The 20,873-nt window shown below is 43.7% G+C and overlaps 1 protein-coding gene across 7 annotated transcripts in view; it reads right to left on the bottom strand.

Moving 5' to 3' along the window:
- The window catches only part of ppp1r12a (protein phosphatase 1, regulatory subunit 12A), a 43,087-nt gene that overhangs the window by 20,257 nt on the left and 1,957 nt on the right, over positions 1-20,873 (bottom strand). For all 7 annotated transcript variants that reach the window (XM_049005845.1, XM_049005840.1, XM_049005842.1 and 4 more), the window contains exons 2-3: positions 7,235-7,365; positions 3,144-3,262 (exon numbers count right to left, since the gene is read on the bottom strand). In XM_049005845.1, coding sequence (XP_048861802.1) covers positions 3,144-3,262; positions 7,235-7,365 — 250 coding nt within the window. The remainder of the gene's footprint in view (positions 1-3,143; positions 3,263-7,234; positions 7,366-20,873) is intronic.

Here is a 20,873-nt window from a genome sequence, read left to right as displayed (position 1 = left end):
CGAGCTTCCGATATAAAGCACACACACTACGCCTACTTGGGCACTCATTCTGAGCAGGCCGACTAATCAGGAAATGCATATATTTTATAATCACACTTTTCAAACCATGACAGCCATCATTTTTTTAACAATAGACCATGACTTGAATCTTCCAAGTGCACATTCTTTGTAGATCTGCTCTCTGCTTAGAAATACAGCCCAAAATGTTCAGACAGACGTGGTGTGGGAGGAGCAGCCACATGCAGAGCGAGAACAGCAGCAGGGTTTCCTGGGCTCTTCCGTTGAGGTCCTTCTTGTTGGGATTCCTAGCGTCCCTCTGAAGGACACTGCAGCCCCACAAACACACAGCACGACTTACTAGGGCTGCAACCATTTTATCTATGATGGAAAGATAAAAACATGCAGCAAGGAAAAAGGAAACTTATCCTTATCAGGGAGATTAGCAAACACTGACTGGAAGGAAGAGGCACCACAGATACAAACCAGCCTAAGTACAGTTCAACTGACAGTACCTAAACCTGCAAGATAGTGGTAGGAATAGGCAATTCAAACCCACAAAGTGTCAGTGTGGAAAGGCCCAGTAAATGCATGCTTCCATGCATCCCTGTTTTGAACAGTAGGGTCTTTAGAATGAACCTTAAAGACAACTTTGCCAACATGAAGATGAGCTCTCATGATTGTTCTGTATATTTAGTGTGTCTCACTGAATCTTGGAAACCACATTCGTTCTATAAAAAGCAGAAGACGGGGCTTAAGACCCATGTAAGATGGCAGCTCTGTACATCATTCAGAGCTTCAATGGGGATTTTACAGCAACGTCAGATACACAGACAGTTCTCTTCTTCAACATGGATCTGCCCAATAACACTAAAAATACATGTATACTTATGCTAGACAGTTTAACCAAGAAGGAAATGACACCATCAGCTACAGTGCAAATAACGTCTGTTTAAGTCAGGGGTTCCTTTACACTTTCCATTAGGGATGATCCCACCAGGGTGTATGGGGCCGATCACCGGCTGCCAACAACTGAAATTAGAATGGGCTGATGCAGAATGCCACAACCACAAGATAAAACGAAGAGGCTGGCTTTAAGAATGGATCTCGAATTGGTTAAAATAAATGCTTTCAATATTTAGCAAATAATGCAGTAGCCACAAAAAAAGTCCAAATTTCATGACAGGTCTATGGTTTTCCACAAAAGGTAGATTTTTAAGAAATAATCTCTGCATTTTTTATGAAAGTCTTCTCCTCTTCTCATCCAAAGCTTGCAGAGCAGTACTGGACACACTTGTACATGAAGCACAAAGATAAACTCAGGAGCTCATGTCTCAACCCCCTCTCGGTGAGGATGCAAACGTTTAATGAGGTTTGTGGTGTTGAATGCTTTAGCAGAAGATCCTCCACGAGCAACTTCTCCTGCACACAAGTCTTTAATAGATATCTGGTAAAATTGCCAGACCGGAGACAACACATAGCCACTGCTGTGTTTGAAACTTGCACATATTTTACATCATCTGCAAAGTCAGTATTTGAGCTTGGTCAAATTAAAAGGCAACCAACGTAGTAATTTAGACTGAAAATGAGCCTATTCAACCAGCTGTAGATTGATTGGAATATCTCTACCTTCCATTTTAAAATTCCACACTTTTCAAGACTGCAGAGGGGGGTGGAGTAAAAGCTGTCAACCCCGATGGGAGAGATGGAGGGGCTGGGATGGAATTGCCGTTGGCCAACCAGTTACCACATTTGGTACTGTCAAGCCAAGCAGGTAAAAACCTGCATTTCTTCAATATGAGAACTAGAAATTGCAAGGTAATCTATATGAATATTTCATGCTGGCGATTAACCAGGGGCACATTCCACAAGCACCCCCCCCACCACCATGTTACAGGTTGCACATCCTGGTGCTGACAGCCAGCACACATTGGTGACTAAATTCAGATGTTTTCTTTTAGGAAAACACAGTAGTCCAATTTGTTGCAATAGCCTGGAAACACCGAAATATTTCCATACCTTCTTTTTTTCCCAAACTCATCCAGACTTGGAAAATGCAACAAAAAAAATCCACACTTTTCCATACTGCATAGGAATCCTGTAAGAAGGAGCGCGGAGAAGAGGCTTCCTCACTACCCAGAACGCATAGGCTGGTCTGAAAACGACCCGTAATGCCGACAAACCTTAGTGGAGGACAATTAGGGCAGAGTGTCACTTCTGAAACCACGTAAGCTAAGCAAGGGCAAAGCCATTTTTCTGTCTTTTTACACATTTGTTATAAACAAAAACAACACACTTCACAAAGTTATTGAAGCATCAGCTGAGCTGTGTGCAATTACCTGGTCAAAGACTGGCACACTCGTTCATTCACATTCCTTAATAGACAACACAACACAAAGTCCGTCTCCACAGCATAAAGCGTGAGACAATTACGGCACACTGACAGCACAGGCTACAGGCTTCACGGCACATCAGTCAAGGCTTGCAAATGAAGTCTGACAGCACTCTTTATCAGGATACCCAGTAATCCTGGGTGTCGACTTGGCCGCGGTGTACCATAAAGCATGTTTGTGGATGCAGACCATCGACACTGTCTCACTAGGTGATTATGCCACATCAGTCTTGGGGGAGGGTCAGATGACTGCGTGGGGCAGCCCAAAAACAAAGTTCGTCTGACAGCTCAGTTTAAAGAAAAAAAAATACAGAAAACGAATGTGCACATTCACACAGCAGGTCTGCTCCATCAAGAGCACATATACTGACTGAAAGGGTGAGGGCAAACCAGAGGGCAGAGAAACTCAAGCCGGCTACAGTACAGTACTGGGTGGGGGGTGCGTGCTGGAACTGGTTCTCCTCCAGACCGGGAGAGGCATACGTCACCCGCACAGAGCGCGCCAGCCCTTTCATCTACGTGTATTAGTGCCACAAAAGGCTCAGAATGTGTCTAAACACCAAAGCGTATTGTGCTATTAGTTATTCTACCACTTGAAAACCCCCATGACAGCATCTGACATACAGAGCTATGTCGTTTATCATCAGTTGGTTTCCGCATTGCTGATGCAAGAGGAAGCCATCTCCATGCTCTGGCTTTCTGCCAGGACACACTGCTCAACATGGTAGCTGGGAGGGGGGGGGGCATACTATACCTTGCCGGTTGATTTCGTTCTGCAGCAGCTCCTCCATGGCCTCCTCCTCCGCGATGTCCAATGGCGTGTCTCCTTCACTGTTGACCACTCCCACGTTGGCTCCATGGCTAATGAGGTACCTGCAGGGGTGGAGAAAGATAGTTTACTGAATCCACACGTCAACAAGAGCCTCAAGTGCCTCTACCGACCTGCTAAACACGTTCAGGAAATTAAGTCACATCTATTAAATGTCAGCTATTATGTTGGAAACATTGTCTTTTAAAGACGTCCGTAAAAGAAAGGTTTTTCAGAAAATCACTGCCATTGTCATCTCCTATGATAGTTAAGTGTAATCAAATTAGAAAAACAAATTCTTAGATACCTAATATGTGCTTAACACAACCCTTAAAATTACCAGCACATTCATCAAGGAAAAAATGGCCCTTTTACAGCTCCTTCACAGGGGCCTCATTTATCAAATGAATATGCACAAAAAGACACCAGAAATGTTCATAAGCACATTTTACCACAAACCCCAGATTTAACAAACAAAACTTGGTGGGGTAAAAATAAATAAATAAATACACACATACATACATACATACATTTATTTACAGAAACTCGAAAGGTGGTCTATGCAATTTTTTGGACAAATTGGGAAATTGTAATACCCACAGGGAGCTGCCAGTAAACCCGCAAAATGTCCGCATGCATGCCAACAATTCATACCATCAACCTGCACCTTCACGTATGTACGTGTCGCTTGCATTTTTATTTGATTAGTGTCCATTCAACCTGTTTCTTTGCATCATTGATTCTGTAACTGACTCCCATACAGCTCAATTCAAATCAAAAATGTATTTTATCAAATGCACAATAGTACAGCATACAGCAGAAGATGCAGACAATGAAATCAGTACTAAGTTATTTTTGACAAGACATTTCATTTATTAATGTAAAAGTAATCTCTGATGCCATCATGACATTGACAAATGTAGTGGCTGAGTGATTTGGGTCAACTTATGGTTAGTTCATTTGAGTTTCAAGTACCATATCAGTATTTCCTGATTGCTCTGCCACAGCACTATATAATTGCACATCCCCTATTACAGATACCATATAAGGTGGAAGATGCGGTTTTGCCCCCAATAAACGCAGTCACATTGGCCCTGTGCAAATTGTTGCTCTCTCTCTAATGTCAGATCTGAACACTATTTGGGGGGTGTTTTGACAGAACTTACTGCAGTGGCAATGTGCTGCCATTGAACAGAGTTTGTATTTAAATTATTATCATTGCATAAAGTACAAGTGTGTTACAATATGCAGTTTGGCATCTAATCTAAAAGTACAAAACAATGCAAAAGTACTAGAAACGACTCTACACAATTGATATGAAACACACACACAGTCTTGTTCCCAAATACAACATTTTATCGAACCCCTACATTGCAATGTTTAAAACAGAAAGGCTTGATTTGCATATTATATGAGCATGCAGTTCGTTTACATTTACCACTTATGGTTATTTGTAGGTGGCAACTGGACAAGATCTCAGGCTCATGCACACATTTACAAGATAGTTCTAATTTATCAAGAAGAAACAGCATATACATGTGCATAAGCCAGGTTTGATATATCCAAAATTTTTTGTGCACATACATTTTTTGCATAATGACATTTACACAAAGTAAGAGGCCCCTGGTAACAAGCGCATTAGTTCTCCAATGAGCATCGAAATGCAAATTTTGTTGGAGGTAGGGAGGGGCTTGGTGTTTAACAGAAAGAGGACCAATTTGCAAGGACATACTCCAGAGCATGATGGGTAAGGTCAGAGGTCAGGAATACTGTTGGTAAACAAAGGCCACACAAGTGTTGTAGTGCAAATGAGGCGCAAGATACGAGCAAAGATGCATGAGTAACAGCACTGACCTGCCTCAAGATGGACCATGACTGTCCCTGAATGAAAAGGAGATGTGGTGCAGAGCTGGAGTGAAATGCCAGGGTACAGTAAGGTCCCTTCAACCACAGGGCAACCACAGACCTAGTCAGGCTGCTAAAATCAGGCCTTCTGTCTCAAATCTGTCACGTCCACAAGGTGCAAGTTTCATTCCCCAACTACACTTCGGTTTGCATTGTGCAAAGTCGGTTGCTCACACCATATTTACGTTAAGGTCCGTGGCTGACAACCGTGCTAGCACAGAAGCCGATGTGGTAACCCAGATGACCGCAGTACAAATCAGAGGAGTCAATGAAGACCTCTGTAGCCATCCAGATGTCTAAAGGGGCCATGCATTCAAAAATGAACCGTGGAATTTGCCCATGACTAATGGAATCTAAACGCATTACGTAACCACTTTCATTACATTAAAATAAATAAAACATAAAGTTGTCTTACAGAGCAAGTTAAAAGCTTTAATGGAAACCAGGACCACACAACGGTCTTGAGTATTTTTCAGCTAAACTAACATGCTTTGGAGTGCTGGTCTGGGACGGATTCCGTAACCACACTAATCTCACACCAAGCAGTCAGATAGTGATGATGCAACTGCCGGTAATGAGCAGGCCCCAGTGGCGTTTCATCTCGGGCTTGTGCCCGCCCTCCCCCAAACAGAAGTCTAGATTAACAGGACGTAAAACAAAATGCGATTTCATGATGGAAAACAGGTCACATCCCACTTTGCTAACTAGAGCAATGAGAGCAGGTGAACTTGTTCAGAGCTCGTTCCTGACTTAAACGTCACTGGAGACAATCTCTCATGTATACCCTTTCCTATAAATACCATTTTCTTCCTGCCTCAAAAGGTTAAGCAAAGAACATTGAAAGGACATAACTCGATATCAAAGCGCCAGTTCCAGTTGCAAAAACATTGCCATCTTGGGATATATGAAACCTGATATCAGGGTCAGCATCACAGACCATTGTCCAATCACAGTCATCTTAGGGTACTGTGTGACTGGACAATGGCCTGTGATGTAGACCCTTACGTACTGCAGAGAACCAACCTGAAGGGGGTTGGGATTGTAGCTTAGGCCCCAGAATGTCTCTTTAAGGGATGACAGTGACTAGTGACAAAGTGGGGCTTCAAAACCAACCTGGGGCTGCTACTGGCATCAAAAACTCACCATGGAAGTGGTTGAATATGGAGGAATCAAGTTGCATTTCTTTGTTTCTGCATATCATGGTAAAGGGTGTAGACTGCAAGGTGCTGACAGAGTTTACAAAAAAGGACCAGTCTACTTCCAATGATTCATTGCTGAATACTAATCCATCTCAAAGCATACATACTGCAAACAGAGCAATAAACAAGATTGCTTAAATGAAGATTTATAAGTACCTAAATTAAGTCTTGTATCCCCATGGGCTAACTATACTGAAAGCATTGGGTTTAATGAAGTACATAGCCCTGCTAGCTATGGAGGTATTGACATTTCGTCAGCAAACAACATAATTTTAGACTAAACTCCACATTTAGCACAAACTTCATAACTAGGCATGTTTCATTAGCAAAAAAGTACAGGTTTAGTTTTGGCTTTATCCATAATACCACTCAGGTGGAAGAGTGAAGCCCCCAGCCAAGAATATGGTGTCCTTCACAACACATCACCTCATCAAAGACCCAAGCATCCCCCCCCCTCACCGCCATCACCAGCAACGGAACACCTACTCATGGAGGCGTGTCACTCAGCCAATTATGGAACAAAGCCATAACATGGAAAAGAGTGAATAGATGAAGGCTGTGTTATGTGGTGGGGAGCATCACAAAGTGCCTCCATATTATGTAACAGAAGATCCAAGCCTTGACACACATGGTTTCTGCTTCTCATCTCTGACAAGGATGATCTCAATATTCTTACTTTCATTACACTTGCAGGATAAACACTGACAAACATTTTCATGCAAATCTGCAGATAAGTAAAACATTTAATCTTTATTCTCTATGAATATAGAGTTTATTCAAGCCACTGAAGCTCAACAGGCCTTCAGAAGCAATAAAGAAAAGCACTTAAGTTTTCAATCTAAATGGTGGGGTGCAGGTAAAACGTTCATAATCTCGATAAAAGCAGCAGCAGCAGCAAACACGAAAGCACCGTTGTATATGTGGGTTACTTACTTTGCGATGTCCATGTACCCGCAGGAGGCTGCGGCGTGCAGTGGGATCCAGCCCTCATTGTCGGGTTGGTTGATGTTGGCTCCATTTTGCACAAGGAACATCACCATGTCCACATTGTCATCTATGCAGGCCTGTGGAAACGGAGAAGACAGAGTCCTCGGTCAGCCCCCACTGCTCTCAATTAGCTGTGCTTCTGCCCCTCCCTACCCTCCACAGAAGAACCCGTTTGACCCCCCTCTCGTGCACAGCGATGACAGTGAGCAGATGTTCTGTGGACATCGGCCAGCATTTGAAGGGCACGCCTGGCGTGACAGATCGCTGAAGCTCCTCGGGAGCCTGGAGGACGCTGGCAGAAACACTTTCCAGCTCTGTGGGGTGGGGGGGGGGGCGGGCAGGGGTACGCTGTCGGGGAATTTCATATATTAAACATTCCTTTATGGCAAACCACCTGTAGGTTAACCAGACTCGGATGCTTGCCAAACGTACCAGTCAGTCATTCTAACCAGTAAAGTTTCAGGTTATAAAATAAATAACTTAATATGCACAGTAATACATTACTCAAATGGTGTCAACATACTGAACTATTATTCATATACAATTTGCATGTGATACACAACAAAAACGCTTTTAGGAAAGGTATGTGCGCCTTTCCACCAACTTTGATCGCTTTTCCCCGCAGGCTAACAGCGGTACCAGACTCCACAGAGTTGCAATTTATTCTATTGTGGATGATGTGATTGCAGCTCCTTCAGGAAGACGCGCCTTTTCCTTTAATTCGGCAAAAGCCGAGTCAGCAGCAGTGACCAGACAAGGTGCCAGAAGACAGGTGGCCGTTTCTGGAAGAGGTTGCAAAACAGTATTGAGGGGGGGGGGGGGGGTCACCACTTAATGGCTGCATAAGGACAGACTAACAATGAGTTATCCATCCAGACCAAATGTGAGCCTCTTACATTTTAATTACATTAAAAAAAAAAAACCCACAAAGGTGCCAGACACCCTCACTGCGATCATAAAATCAGTGTGTCACATTGGCGTCAGAGCAGGAAGAATAGCGCGGCCCCAAGCTAGGCGAACAGGACTATCTGGCTGCAGCCTGTGCCCAAATTTGGGCTGTTTACTGGGCCGTACAGGGCCAGAGTAGAGAACATTCACGTCTCTTATCTGGGCGGGGTGAAGGATGGGAGGGGGCTCAAACGGCAGCCAGGTGTGGGCCTGCCTTTTCCACATCTGACATAGCTGGGGGCGTGGGGCCCAGACTGTGCATGCCCCAGACAGCCAGCACCACACAACATCCCTGTTGCGAAGATCATCACCACGAATCCTGAACTGTCATATTTCACATAAAATGCCCCAGGTAACTCAAATAGCCTTGGCTCTTCTGTGCCTCCATCTCCCATGAATCAACAGGCCTAACCAAGGGAGCTGGCAGTGCAGAAGTGAGCAGCAGGAAAGTGACAGACACTGAAGCTTTCTGTGAATATCCCGCAGGGTTTACACTGCATACCCGTTCCCAGCAAACACTGTCTGAAATCCTGTCAGTGTATAAATGGGGGGAGGTGGCTGACAATTTCTAGGGATATGTCAAAGCAGGAGATCATGGCAGGCTACTGTCATTCTAGAGAATGAGCCTGGGCGTGGAGGACAGAGTACTCCTGCTGCAGGGGGAGAATCCAGGAGGCAGCTGCCCCATAGTCACACGGCTGACAGAAGCCCCACCCTGCAGCAGCATTCAAGGGCGCGCTCATTGGTTTGTAGCACAAAGATGACACCTTTCTATTTCTGCACCCTGCGATCGAGATCTTCAAGGAAAAACAGTGGAGGGTGGAGAGCGGCTTTCAAAAGGGAAAAGGGCTAAATGAAAACACTTCATAGCTGAACTCATATGCCGGTCACAGTGGGGCATGCCAAGAGACTGCAGCAGAGTTAAACCCAAGGCGTAATGATCTGCATATTGCGCCACAAATTAGATTTATTAATTTAATAGCACTGATGTCCTACTAATCGCCTGTGCTTTGGTAGAGCCATTTAACACAGAAGAAATCATGCTTTCACTTCAAGACAAAACATAAGGTGGTGAGGGGTGACACCCGTAATTCGTAGGACTTAGAAACGTACGCCAGCAACAAGCCCTGACAGTCACTCCAGAGAGAATTTACCTCCGTGACAGTGACATTGAGCAATGGGACCTGTGTCGACCCGAAGACCCATGGCAGCAGGGATGGGTTTTTTGATGAACCAGGGATGTTTGAGAAAGCAGGGATGTTTGAGATGGCAGCCGTTGCCAAGCACATTATATCCCGCCCCAACCAATGCCCAGAGCCACATGCTGCAGATAAGAAAGGTATAAAAGCTTCACTCCAATTAGACCATCAGCTGCGCTGAATTCCTCCCTCCGTATTTACAGCTTCAGCATGGACCTCTGCTTGTCGTGGACGCCAGTCACATATAGCCCCACTGAACATTCCAGGCTACATACACCCCAGATGGGGCGCTGCTCACACTTTTGATGAAGAGAACTGCCTTGGGAATGAACTAGGAGTTAGAAAAAGAAAAATAACAAACAAAGGTCACGTGACTGAAAAAGCACTACTACCTAGCATCGTTAAAAGAGTGGTTCTGCCTGCAGAGCAAACCTGACTGACCTTGCCGACTGTTACCAAATGAAGACAGAACAAAACACACAACATACTCAGGTAGTTCTTATTCCCCCGACGTTGCGCGTCTGTGGCCCCTTCCAGAACTTTCTAAAACGACTCTCAGCACCACCCGAGTAAGTCTTCCTGCACATCTCACATGGACTCGACGTCTCCTTTTTTTTTGGCTTTGGCCGGAGGGTAGCAGAATGACGTCAGCAGGATGTCAGCCCATGCGTACCAGGAACTGGGATCAGGCAGCCTTTTTTCCCAGCACAGGAGGCAGAATCTGTCCTGATACCAGTCACATTAGGGAAGCCGTATCCACAACAAACCCCAAGGCTCTCGGATTCACAAAGGGATGCACAGCGCGGCTAGTGCACTGAGTCATGCCGGGCTTAAGAGCACACGCAGGACTTTAGAGATCACAGCCGACACAGCAAAGATGCCAGAGCCAGGTCATTAAAAGCGAAGGGGGAAAGTATGGCCAGTCTGACCTCGACAAAAAGCAAAACCATCCGACTCCTGTACCGGAGGCTGACAGACCTACCGGAGCGTGAACTGAAATGTGCGCTACTCAACAAAGGACAAGAAAAGGCTCTACAAGGGGACCTATTACATTACAAGGATCAGATATCTGATGCACAAGGGGGTCAGACGGCAAAGGAGGGACTGGGAACATATTACCCACCAAACCCAGTTCAGCAGTTCAGCAGCCGTCTGTAGAAATCAGCAGAACTTCATGCTTCCAACTACTGCATCACTTTCAATTATGCAAGCATAGTTTGTCATTGAGCGGCTTTGAACTGCTCAGAAGTCACTAGCAAAGAATACTGGAGATCTAGTACAACTTCGTGGTCAGTTTGTTGCACAGTTTTGGCATCTTTGAAGAGAGACGCCAGTTACAAGCCACGCTGATGCATGACAGGTTAATCCGGACTTGAGAATGAAGATCCAACAAATGAGCAGTGTAAAACTTTTAGAAATCGTCATCATTCTGCAGGCTGCAGGTAGTGTAACTATTACTGCCTCTCTGGGTGCTCCTTCAAGAAAATGTCAATTGATCAACTCAATAAAGCTTTCCAAAGAAGCAGAAACATCATCACCCAACATATTCACAGGGTCCTGCAGGCAATGCGTAATGAAAATAGGCATCCAGACTCACTCTCAAAGCAGACACAAATAGACCTATAATGTTCATTCTTCAAGTCCAAACTATCCCTATGAAAAAACAACATAGCATGAGGATAAACTTTCATGCCTGTGAGACCCATGTCAGAAGGCCAAACGAATAATAGGCTTTATTTGGAAAGAGCGAGGCCACCCAGATGACCATGAGAGCAATGAAAATGAAAACAGGCCTTCAGAGACGGAACAGAATTCATACCGGGACCCCCTCTGGCTATGTATTCAGGAGGCTTCTGGGAAGGACAGAGGCAACTGGGAGGTTATTGCCAAAAGGGTGCTGCCAAACCTGGTCATGTGATAGTTGGCTAACAGACACCAGCCTCCCAACGGGGAGCTCCAACACCGGTCAAGCAGCACTGGAGTGGAACGGCCAATGAGAGCACAGCTGGAGCAGGCACATTAATAGCAGAGCTATGACAGCGCAGGCACACGTACGGAAATACTGACATGCACCTGTGTATCTTATCAATATTTACAGAATCATATGCAAACATACTGGTGTGTTTTTGTTGAAATTTTTCCTGTTCCTCTAAAATCAGTGCATCCAGAATTACCTTGTTAGTGAAGTGCGTACATTGCAAGTGCAACTGGAGATTTTCTATAGCTGCTCCAGAAAGAGAGCTTTGCTAGGAGATAATGCGTCTATGTGTCATACATGGGGAGCACCAGAGTGGCGCTGGGATCTGGTTCTTGCGCAGACACACCTCGATCACACACTCGCGGGCCGTTGACCAAACTTGCTGAGTGGCAGAAACTGTGGCCATGAGTGACATAACTGTAAAAAGTGATCATGTGGCCGTGACCATCCTCTGCCTCTGCATTCACTCGGCCTTCCTTGCTCAATCCCAGGCAACTGAAATGTAATATCAACTCCCATCTCTAAGGAAGAATCAGAAAGCAAGCATTACAATCACCACACAAGGTGGTGAGGACATGGTAAAAGTGCGTTATGAAACCCACAACCAGCACTTGACAGGAGCAAACCTGACCTGAGAACACGGCACTAAACGACACAAACAGAGAGAGATAATGAATTAATCCAGTAGATAATGGCCACTATGTTTTTCCATACTTTAAAAGGTACTGTCTTCCTGCGAGCAGTTATCTCCCAGAGCATCAGGAGAAACGCTTTACTATCTTTAGCAGCACTTCACATAAAGGAGGTGGATCTCCAAGTACCAGCACCCATCTACCCGAGGTTCAGGGTACGTTGGCTGAGCGTCCCCCTCATTCTCACACTAGCGTATTAAAGAATCCATCATTACAGTATGATGCTATTCCCCTGGGGACTTGCTGTCCAGTGAGTCCTTCGTGAGGCACCTCAAACTGAGATGACGGTAATCTTGGTCTTCAGCTGTGCAGCCTTCCATGTATAGTAAGGATCCTTCCACACACACCATATAAACAAATTTATGTTCAGTGACAATACTGTCACATATTATAGCTGTTTTTCTCACCTGCACCCCATTGTTTTTCCCACAGAAAAAGGTCTGCTCTGGATGAGCTGTTTCTCGATTACCAATTGACAAACCACCCCAGGAACTGAGGAACTGTGTCGTTTCTAGCTCAGTGTTTCTCAACCCAAACCACAGGGACCCCCCGGATAGTTCACATTTTTGCTCCCTCTCAGTCAATCAAAAACACCATATACCTGGTTCAGGTGTATTACAAGGGAGCAATAAAGTGAACTAAAATGCATTTATCATGTTACTGCTCATCGCACGGTAAAACATCTGGAAAAGAAACAAGGCATATGCTCACCAGTTGCGCAAAACTCTGTAAACCCAGCCCAAAGACATCATTAAAATTTCTGTGGCGAGTGTCACGCCGGTACACACACATTATTAATGTTATGACATAATCATTACTACCATGGACTACAGCAGCAAGACGAGGCCAACCGTCAGATAGGGCCTTCTTCCTGGAAAGCTGTTCCTATTCAGACAGCAGCAAGCTTTGAGCTCTTAAAGTCTGGCAATCTGGCGAAGTGCGTTACACAAGAGACCACGCAGGAAGCCCGGCTGGGTTCCGTAGCACCAGGTCAGCACACACAATGTGATCTCGAAACTCGACTGGACTGCTGCTGAGCAACAGACAGTCAAAGATCTCAGACAGAAAGGGTACGTTTTTTGCTAGCACCCAACATTCCATTTCATTAGTGCAGTGGGCCCTCGGTCACCGATGTGCACCACAGCATCATTCGTCAGATGAGGCGCATGCAGCACAAACAACTGAACTACACATCCTCTCCATATACACCACTGAGTTATGACTCTTAATATTGCTACCGAAGATTCACACAAGCCAGCCTATTGACAACTGAGGCAAGCAAAACATCTCTACCAAAGAATACACTTTATGCTAACTCTCTGAAGGTAGTAGTTAGTCAGTGTGAACCCCACACTCGCTCGTTTCTAAACCCCTTTCTTCTGCCGCCCGGCAGCACACCATGTCTGGCACACTGGGGGAGAAATTCCCAGATAAGTAATCCTCCAGACCCAGAGACTACCCACTCCTTTCAGTGACATCAGCAGCATTGGCATACACAGGAGGAATTCCTTTTCATGGCCTCTACACATGTGTGCCCAGGCTCATGCATCTACATGCTGCACAGGTGTGGTGTGTCTGCACCCCTTTGGGGACAGTGCTACTTGGGGAGGTGCATACAAAGTAAACTCTGTGCAGTTGCACCATATAAGGCGGCAAGATCCCAGAGGAACATTTAAGACCAAGGAGGAAGACCAGGTCAAAAATGAAAACTGACTGTGTGGCTCTAGTACTTAGAAGAGCAGCGTTCGAGTGTGTCAGTGTACTCTAAGCCTTTACTCTCCGATGCCCAGGAAGCCACTATCGAAGAGGTCACACTTGTGAATGTCGTGTGCAGGACACAAGTCAGAGTTGTTCCCCAGCTGCTCAAACACTTCAGGGCTTCATCGTACTACACACAGAAACACCCATCATTCACAGAGAAAGTAAACAAACAAGGAAAGCAAGCCTGTGCGAATGGATGACAGGGCCATTGATATTTCAGAGTCATGTGACGTTACAGAGGACGCATTACTTCATAGTGAAGTTCAGCCCCAAGAACCAAGTTCAACGTAGCTTATGAGAAAAACCCAATGCCCTATGATGACCAACTGCCACGCCACCTGTGCCACGCCTGATACAGCCTCTTTGAGGTTGACTCTTGGGTTTAAATAGCATCACAAAAATTGGGACAGGATTATACTGGGACAGAGGTCATGCAAAGCCCACCGCTGGGTCCTGACGAGTCACTTGGCTTGTGAGACGTCAATTTTGCAAAGCCTACATTTGTAAGGCGGAGCTGGCCTGTGGGGCAGGGCCAGTAATAAAAGCCTGGCTTGAGAAGAGGATGAAGTACAGCTCACTGGAAGGGCCTTCAGGAGGAAGTGAGAAAAATAAACACACATTTCCTGCTTGTCTTTGCCTGAAAACCCTTCCTTCCCACAATTCCACTTAAACAGCCTGTAAAGGCATGCTACTCTTGTCCACATAAATTCAGCATAAACTCACCACCTGAAGTTGCTGGGGAAAAAATTGAGCCATTGGAGGGGACAACACAACAAGCAAAGAAAAGAGCTGTAAGGGTCAGTATATTTCATACCACACCAGAAAAACATTAACTGAAAAGATCACTGTGTAATGATGCGATTTAACAAGCTATCCGCATCTACATACTAGAAAACAGGCCCCTAACTAAATAAAGACTAAATTCAGTGGGTATTGTAACCCGCCCACTAAGCAATGTCATCTGCAGTGTTACCTGAGAGCTCACCAAGCACAAAGGCGGTTTGAATTCTATCCAAGGCCTGGAGACATTGAAATTCATTAGCCAAGCAGCTGGTTTGCAGGTACAGCCCGAATTACCCGTTTATTGCATTCCTCTGAGCAGGGAACAACGCACACACACACACACACACAATTACAAACTGTAATTACAGGTTCCAGCTACGTGGTGACGTTGCTACATCACGTGGCATCCCCGGTTTCCTGGGTGGAGATCAGGTGAGGCACAGTTGTCCCCTGAGTCCCAGAGACAGCACCCACACACGTTTTCTACACACCAAGGGCGTTTTTCCACTACACCAGGTACGGAACGTTTGGTACTTCGAAAGAATACCGAAAGTACGGTACTTCAAGGTGCTGGTTTTCCAAGGGCGTAATAACTGGTACCGGCGCCAAATGACATCACAGAGCAAGGTGGGGTACTTTGTCCTGAATTCTGAAAATGACTGTAGTAAAAGTCTTGTTGATGTGCAATATTAATACCAACATCTCATGTTATGCACATACAATGTCTAGTCAGCTATATTAAAATGAGGCTCTTAATTTCTATTCTGTACAGACATTAGCGTGGAGGTTAAAGTTTCGCAAAAATATTTTTACTCTGTTACACCGTCATAGCAAAATACTTAGCAAGCTATGCAATTTTATTTATTATTCCTTTTACAGATTCTTATATGTTTAAACATCAGTTTTAAACTTACCTCCGCTGCTTTTGCACAAGCACTGCATACCTTCTCCGACACAATCATAATCATTTTTATCCTTTCTGTCTAAATAACTCCTAGATGGGTTTGTGAGAAACTTTTTGTTACACAAATACCCCAATTTTTATTACTACAATATCACATTACTATATTTATGACAAAATCACATTGTTTGAACAGCACGATTTATGCAAAAACACTTTTTAAATTTCTTGTCAAGCCATCAGGATCTTTTTGGTGCATATGTTCTTAGGACCAAATCACTTTCTTTTTTTAGCTTTGTTTATCATTAATTTCTGATTTAGAAACTGCTTTGAAGGCAGTGTTTGTATTATGTTTCAGCGGCAGGCTATTTGCATAACCAATCGACAAAGAGAGCACCCCACCCCAAAGTACCGAAGTAGTACCCCAGCTGGTTTGGCACTTTCAGTACTGGAACTTTTGGTAGTGGTACTCAACTGGAAGTCAATGGAAAAGCGAAAGTACCAAAAGTACTGTACATGGTGCGGTGGAAAAGCACCCCAAGTCATTCCTATAAAGTGTCCCTGACAGGTGACTGCCCGACTTCATTAATATCCTATACCAAACGAAAGAAAGGTAAAGGTGAGAATAAATTAACCTTGCACCATCCACAGATGGAGCCCATGGCTTGAGGTAGAAATTACACAAACATTTATTCAGCTCAAATGCTACCTGAAGCTCAGACTGGGATGTGTGTTTGTTGGATGGGGGGGGGGTGTACCAGTCTTCTCATACAATCCGTCAACAAACCCAACTGCATGCCCTCGGCCTATTAAAGATAACACCACAGCACAATGGGAATCATGGGAGATACCGAAGTCTGCACAGCATCAGATATTTTGCACTTGAACAAGACAGTGTCAATAACACAAGCAATGTTGCATTTTATAGACTACATGATCCAAATCTACCCTCAGGAGAAAAGATCCTTCAGGTAAATGTCTGTCAGACCTGACAACTGAACTGACCTTAAACATTCTTGTGGAATATTTCTTAGCAAACAAGCCCTGCATAGACCAGTTCCAACCTGTAATAACGCTTTAATTAGTCCGACCCTCACATACCCCACCACCAACACGTACAGCTCATCTCTGAAGATTTCAGCTAAGGCTTACAGAATTGACAGATAATGTACCAATACAAAAGGAAAAGGGTACATTTCGCTCAAAATTACAATTTCCCACCAAGGGATTTGCTTGTAAAATCAAATTTGCCCTTAACAACAAGTGTTGTCACTCTATTACACATTCTGCTTACATATTTAACATACAATGAAAAGGCTGGCACTACAAAGTACACATTTAGCCAATTTTTAACAACTGCATCCGAATCTGACAGGGGTCTGTGTCCTGAATCAGAACTTTGGAAATCCCTGAAGGACAAAATTAATCATGCCCAAGTACTTCAACTATGTCATTCATGAGTGTTAAAAGAAATTTTACTGCCATTTAAAGAAAGCCACCTGATGATTTACAACACCCTACAGACCCCGCATGTTACCTATCCAAACCGGCCACCGTGACCAAGTGGTTGAGAAGACAGAGCATGCAGCAGGTCCATAAAGGCAAAGCAGCACTCATTTCTATGTTAAAAAGTCTCTTCTGGACACTGTTGAGTACTTCATTAAAGGCCACAAGTATCTTTGAATCCATCCTTAACTTTGAACTATGCACTTTTTAACCAAAATAATGCTTAATACTTTCTATCAGTGTGTTACTTCAAGTGGCTACACTGAAATAATACGCAGTATTCATCAGTAGTTAAGGATTTCCTGTAGATGGAAACAGGTTTTCAGACAGCAGACAACTCAAAAGTACCAATTATGAACAGGCAAATAGTTTAAGTTTGCCTTAGCTATGTCAAACATTGGAAAGGTTATCCTTTGACATGGTTATCCTCTGTAATTAGTAAGGGCCCCGCCAGTCGGTGACAGGCACCACAAAGATGGGTGACCTTATCATTCCTACTTGTGATACTGGACATCTGCCAGTTATAATGGTATACTATACCAATCTCAGAATTTAAATGTCATAACAAAGAACCAAAATTACATTACATCACAACGCAAAAACATTTACATAAGAACACAAACTAACCATGCGTGCAAGGTGGGCTCAAACCTGTGGGCCTAAAGCAAGCAATAAAAAAGTGAGGAAACAATGTCATTCTGTACCTACAACATGGGCAAATAAACAAAGAAGGTTCAGTACTTCTGCAAAGGACATGAAGTTAAAAGGAATGAGAGGAATAATGCAGTGTTTTAAAAACAGTATTTAAAAGGAAAAGTGATTCCATGGTTAGTACACGGCAAATTCCATTAAGCTTGGTTTTATGAGGGGAAGGAAATACAGAAAGACGGCCCTTTTACACACAAAGCACACAAGTACCGCATTCTTATACTGTGAAAGGTGTCAGTTTTTCCCCCACCTCCATCAAGGCCTTGACCTGAGATCACACGCAGTATTCTGAGGCTGGGGTTGAGGTTTAGACGTTGGGGTGAAGGCTGGGTGATGATACAGTTGTGGTGGGGTGAGGGTTTGATAGCAACTGCTGAGGAATGCCATACACCATAACCAGTTTCCACCTTCCATCACACAAGGAACACTGTGCCTCAGATGATGAATTGAAATGTCGCCCACTAAGCCCATATGAGTGCGGCGTTCCTGCGCTGGTCACTCAGAACTTTCAGCTGCCAAGTGACCCGTAGAAAAAAAAAAACAGCATTTCAATATTTATGTAATAAGAAGTAGAAAAAAATCTGGGTAAAGAATGACAGCAGGCACATAGAGAGACAACAGATATTTCTTTTAATTCCTATTATTTATTGCTTAGTAGTATAGAACTCCATTGAGCTCATATCAGGTGCAAGGTGCCAGAATGGCAGATACATCAACACACAACAGTTTACTCCAATGAGAAATGATTCAGTTTTTTATTTGGTGCTGAAAATCAAGCTGGTATTGCATACCAGATTAACTTGCTTTGTTTTGTGTTTTCCATCCCATGCAAAAACTATGAGGAAAATATACTTTTGCCAGGCGGCTTTGCACAGTCAATGCATTTCATCTATGCAGTTTCTGAAAACATCTATTTCTATCTTTAACTGAGTTTATTCACAGCCTTATAGATCTTATATAATTTCCAGACTGTATTTTTTGACAAACCTCCAGTAAATTGAAATAAATAATGGCATTTAATACTCCGACATTTTATTTTAAATATGCAGGAGGGGGAAACCCTATAACTGTGCAGGAAGAAACAGGTGCCACCTACACAGGCGGCAGCAAGCATTTTAACTGGTACAAAGAGAAGGCACAGCATCGCCCTTTACTTACCTCATTAGAAATTTTTACTAGTCAGATATAGAACTGATTTCAAGGTTTTATTATTTATTTACAAAGCTATACACATTCAGGCTCTAGATTACATTGCAGATCTCCTACATCCCTATTCCACTTCAAGGGCCCTGACATCATCTGATCAAATGCTGCTTTCTGTCCCTTAGTTATGCCTAAATGGAAAAGGGTGATCGGGCTTTCTCAGTTGCTGCACCTAGGCTGTGCATGTGTCTTCCATTCGCCATCAGATCTGCCCCTACTGATGAAAATTTTTAAATCCCATCTTAAAACACATTTATTTTCATTAACTTTTGGCCTGAGGATGATTGTTTTGTAATTGAGGTTGCAATTTTAATTAATTTGTTTTTATTTATTTCATTAATTTTATTTATGCAACAGTATTTATTGCTTCATTGCAGCCTGTACAGCACTTTGGTCAATTTTGTTGTTTCAAATGTGCTTTATAAATAAACTGACTTGAATTGACAGGCATGTTACTAACAGGATCTAAGACTGAGAGGGGAAGGTGTTTCAGAAAAAGCTGTCACCAACAGGGTACCAAGCCCAGCAGTTTCAAGATCATAGGTACAGGGGATTCAATACCGCTGACATAGGCTACTAACTTGTACCAGGGGTTTAATACACTAAAGCCAAACATGAAACTCCGCCCACTAAGCTATAGAGTGGGAGATAGGAAGCAGAGATGTCAGAAAAGCTACTTGTACATAGACCAGCTGAGCGGCTGGGATAACACTGCTGCAAGGACTACAAACATCTCAAAGCAACAAAGATCAAAGTAGCATCTTGTCTTCTCTGTCTTGGGAAGAACTATGGCTTTATTTATAGCCATGCAGCACATACAGAAACAGTTTCCTACTTAAAACTGACATAAAATGTCCTTAACAAAAAGTTGTCTTGAGAATTGTGATTTAGTAATCCCCTGAAAACCAGAATTAATCTAGGTCTGCAACTTTTATGAGGACCAGTATTCATTTTCAAGCTGAAGTTCATTATGGGGCTTGTTTCACAATGGTATTGTGAGCCATGAACTCTTTAAAGTCCCCATACATGTGGCTGATCTTATGCCAATGACTAGAGCAACACAAGCAGCTCATTCAAAATGAGAAAGGCAGAGAGAAGGACCCAGCTTAACATGAATTCGACTGGACTGCGTTCCCCCTGGAGTCCATCAAATAAATGCAATCCCTGGGTCAGCACTTGCTCTTTCCTTTTCCAAAGACAGTGATAACACCCTCAAGACCTTTATAAATCCTTTCTAAACTACATTTGACTCCAGCAGTAAACAAAACAAGGGTGAGGACCCAAATTCTAAAAACAATGGTTAAGTAACAATTGACCTCACAAGGAGAATCCAACACAGATCAGAAAGGAAAACTTGGTGGTTTATCGCCGGCGTGAAGCAAATTTGCCTCAAAAGGCAACCACTTGTAAAACAGAATCGCACAAACCACAATGTATACAAGATGTTGTGAGGCTACTTTATTCCGCCGCACAATGGATGAGGCATCTGTGCAAGCAAGATGAGTAGCACAAGATCAGACAGCCTATGTTATTTTTTGGTCATGTACAGCTCCTATGAACTAATTATAACCCAGTGGTGAAGTCAAACCTGAAGGTAACCACAGAAGCATAGTTTCAGGCTCCGCAGTAGTCCCAGTAACAAATACATCTTTGGTTCCTTACCGCTGTTTAACATACCCTGATTACTCAAATATTCTTCTCTGCTCCTGTCAAACAGTGAATCCCACTGTCAGGTCAGTTTTATACCCTGCCACCCTAAGCTAATCAAAGCTTTTTCATATACAAGTACACACTAACCCTAGACCCATGAGTCAAATTTACAGTAAATGGCACAGTGGGCATCAGTGTTTTCTCACTGGCACATTTCAAATGAAGACAACTTCAACTTCTGACAGCGAACCATACA

The sequence above is a fragment of the Brienomyrus brachyistius genome, chromosome 1 (assembly GCF_023856365.1).
Source record: "Brienomyrus brachyistius isolate T26 chromosome 1, BBRACH_0.4, whole genome shotgun sequence".
Lineage (NCBI taxonomy): Eukaryota > Metazoa > Chordata > Actinopteri > Osteoglossiformes > Mormyridae > Brienomyrus > Brienomyrus brachyistius.
The sequence above is the reverse complement of the archived record's forward strand: the minus strand, read 5'-3'. Positions and strand labels throughout refer to the sequence as shown.